This window comes from Austrofundulus limnaeus, unplaced genomic scaffold (assembly GCF_001266775.1).
Source record: "Austrofundulus limnaeus strain Quisiro unplaced genomic scaffold, Austrofundulus_limnaeus-1.0 Scaffold359, whole genome shotgun sequence".
Lineage (NCBI taxonomy): Eukaryota > Metazoa > Chordata > Actinopteri > Cyprinodontiformes > Rivulidae > Austrofundulus > Austrofundulus limnaeus.
Window position 1 is genome coordinate 216,209 of NW_013952761.1, and position 2,736 is coordinate 218,944.

At 41.6% G+C, this 2,736-nt stretch overlaps 1 protein-coding gene across 1 annotated transcript in view; it reads right to left on the bottom strand.

The window, feature by feature from the left end:
• klf5b (Kruppel like factor 5b) overlaps positions 1-960 on the bottom strand; it is a gene marked incomplete at its 3' end in the record, with an annotated part of 5,576 nt that extends 4,616 nt beyond the window's left edge. The window contains 1 exon segment of the mRNA XM_014023212.1: positions 600-960. Coding sequence (XP_013878666.1) covers positions 600-773 — 174 coding nt within the window.
• Positions 961-2,736: the final 1,776 nt, after the last annotated feature.

Sequence of the window (2,736 nt, forward strand, 5' to 3'; positions counted from 1 at the left end):
GTTTTTCTCTCTGTCTCTATTTTCTCTTCACTTAAAAAGTCACTGATGATGAAGAAATAAATAAATAAACTAAATAAACTAATATTTGGTTTTGTTTTCTACTGAAGTGACACAAAAAAAACTTTTCTAATTTGGCTTTATTTTAGTTTAACAAATAATAACAAGGTGCAATGTGTGTTTTCGTACAGCTGAGGTTAAGACTTAAATCATTTTAGAACCTGGTACATTTTTATGTGCCCATTTACTAGGATTGAAAGACAGTGTACTTTATTTTTCACTTGACTATAAAAGACCATCATAAACTGAAAAAAACTGAGGAAAGTGGTTCTAAAGATGAAACTGTATTTCTGGCCCGTCACCTCCCCCTCCCTCTTTGGAATCCAGCCGTGGAAGCTAAGAAACGCATTGCTGAAACTAGAATATCCAGTTGCTCTGTATCCTCACAGGTTTCAGGATTCCTCACACATCCCAGCTCTGGTTCACCCTGACTGTCAGCATCAGAGACTCGTGATTAGGATCGCTGTCATTAAATCTGCACACACCAATCTAAATCCCGTGAAGCTGATCGGGACGGACGCCTTCATAAAGCAGTCACCTACCGGATTGTAGACATGAATGGATGAGTTTCCCGGGACAGCATCTCTCTTCCTGTCACAAAGCACTTGTCCGTGATCTTCACCTCTCCGACCGTGGGGTGTCAGCGGTGTGGAGTGGAAAGACGGCGCGTCCTTCCCCCAAACATCATTATTATTGTTCCCTATGGCAGCGGCCATAAACGCAGAGAAACCTCTCCTAGAACGTGGCCGGAGAAGATCAGCTAATAAACTGCGGCGATGTTAGGAAGCAGTCTGTGGGCTCGAGCAGCTGTCAGACTCTGACTCGCCGCTGTTTTGCGCTGGTTTGTCAAATTACGCATCTGCGTGATGAGAGCGCGTGTGCAGGGCGGGGCGACCAACAACACCTCCTGTCAGACATCCAACCCACAGTGAGCAGTAAGGACAAACTAAACAAATACTCAGGAAGTGCTGATAATTACAGACTTTGAAGGGATATTTCGTCCATTTAAAGCAGGGTTCTGTGTAAGTATCTTACCTGCTGTCAGGTCCATAAGTGACACACCTAAAACAAAATCAATTCGCCCCATAAAGTAGTTCCTCCTACTCATTTACTTAGCTTACTTTTATTTGTTTTTCAACCATTTATTAAAAATGGAATTTTAAATGTTTTTAATGAGCCCCTCTCAGTTTTTTATCTCTTTTATTGTGTCATTTCAGTAGAAAACGAAACCAAATATTAGTTTATTTAATTTATTTATTTCTTCATCATCAGTGAGCTTTTTTTTAATCTCTTTATAGTTATGGTCACTGATCGTTCATCATTGCATTTATTGGATTAGTTATATCTTGTTTGCAGTGATTGGAACAGGCACCTCCAACAGTTAGGGCGTAAAATATTTCACTCCATTCTGCTGATTTTAATGCATTAACATGATCACCATGACACTAGACCTCATGAAGGAATACAGTAGCTGCAGAAGAACCTTCTGAGCAGACCTGAACAGAACTGAGGACAGAGGAGAGATAAAAAATGGGACATTTTCACCAAAAAAACTGTATTGGGATATTGTTTAACTAATTCTGTGGCTTCTGAACATGTTTAGCTTCTGTTAGTGATCAAAGATCTTGTAATTATGTGTCTGAATTTGAACACTTGGAGCTTTAAAGACATATTCCAATAATTATTACCTCAGTCAAGGGAGGAGGTAATGTTATTGGTCGCATCTGTCTGTCTGTCGGTCTGTCTGTCTGTCTGTCTGTCTGTCTGTCTGTCTGTCTGTCTGTCTGTCTGTCTGTCTGTCTGTCTGTCTGTCTGTCTGTCTGTCTGTCTGNGTCTGTCTGTCTGTCTGTCTGTCTGTCTGTCTGTCTGTCTGTCTGTCTGTCTGTCTGTCTGTCTGTCTGTCTGTCTGTGGACAAACTTTCTCAAAAACTTGTGGGCAGATTGTCATGACATTTTTACCACATGTGGATATTGGCCAAAGGAACATACCATTAAATTCTGGTGATGTTCCAGATCACGATGCGGATCCAGGATTTTTTTTTTATTTAAATTTGAGCAAATCAACCAGGCTACGCAAAGTGTCATTGCGTCAGACGCATGTCTGTAGGAAACAGGAAGTACAAGTCGCAAACTCGCAGGGACTACACATCAGGATGCCTGCTATTGGGAAAGTTGTGATTATTCTGTTATCAACAAGTATTGGTGATGTTACATGCTGTCTGGAGACGTAGAAAAAGAAATGAGATTCTCTTCAGGTTACGGGAATAACAGAAGACGCCGACAACGGGGCGAGGGTCCTGCTGCAGTCGAGCCAAAGCTGGTGCCGGTGTTACACTGGACCGGTACCAGACAGCGGGAACAGCTGATCAACCATGTGAGGTACCCCCTCCACATAAGAACTTTATTGTGTGATTGGTCAGAAGTTCGTGGGAGTGTTTGTTTGTGCTGAAAGTATTTTGCTTCAAAAAAAGGTGACTCGCTTCCAGAGCCGACTGTAGCAGGAAGCAGCAGTTTATAAAGATATGCAACCCGTTAAAAACTTATAAAAGGAGATAAAACAGATGTTTTACACGGTGGAATCTGATGAAAACTTTGGAGCTTGATCCGGGACCAGTTTGTGGATGAATAACGTCGGGTGACGAGTCTGACTTTTTTTAAAATTTGCATTGGACTCCATCG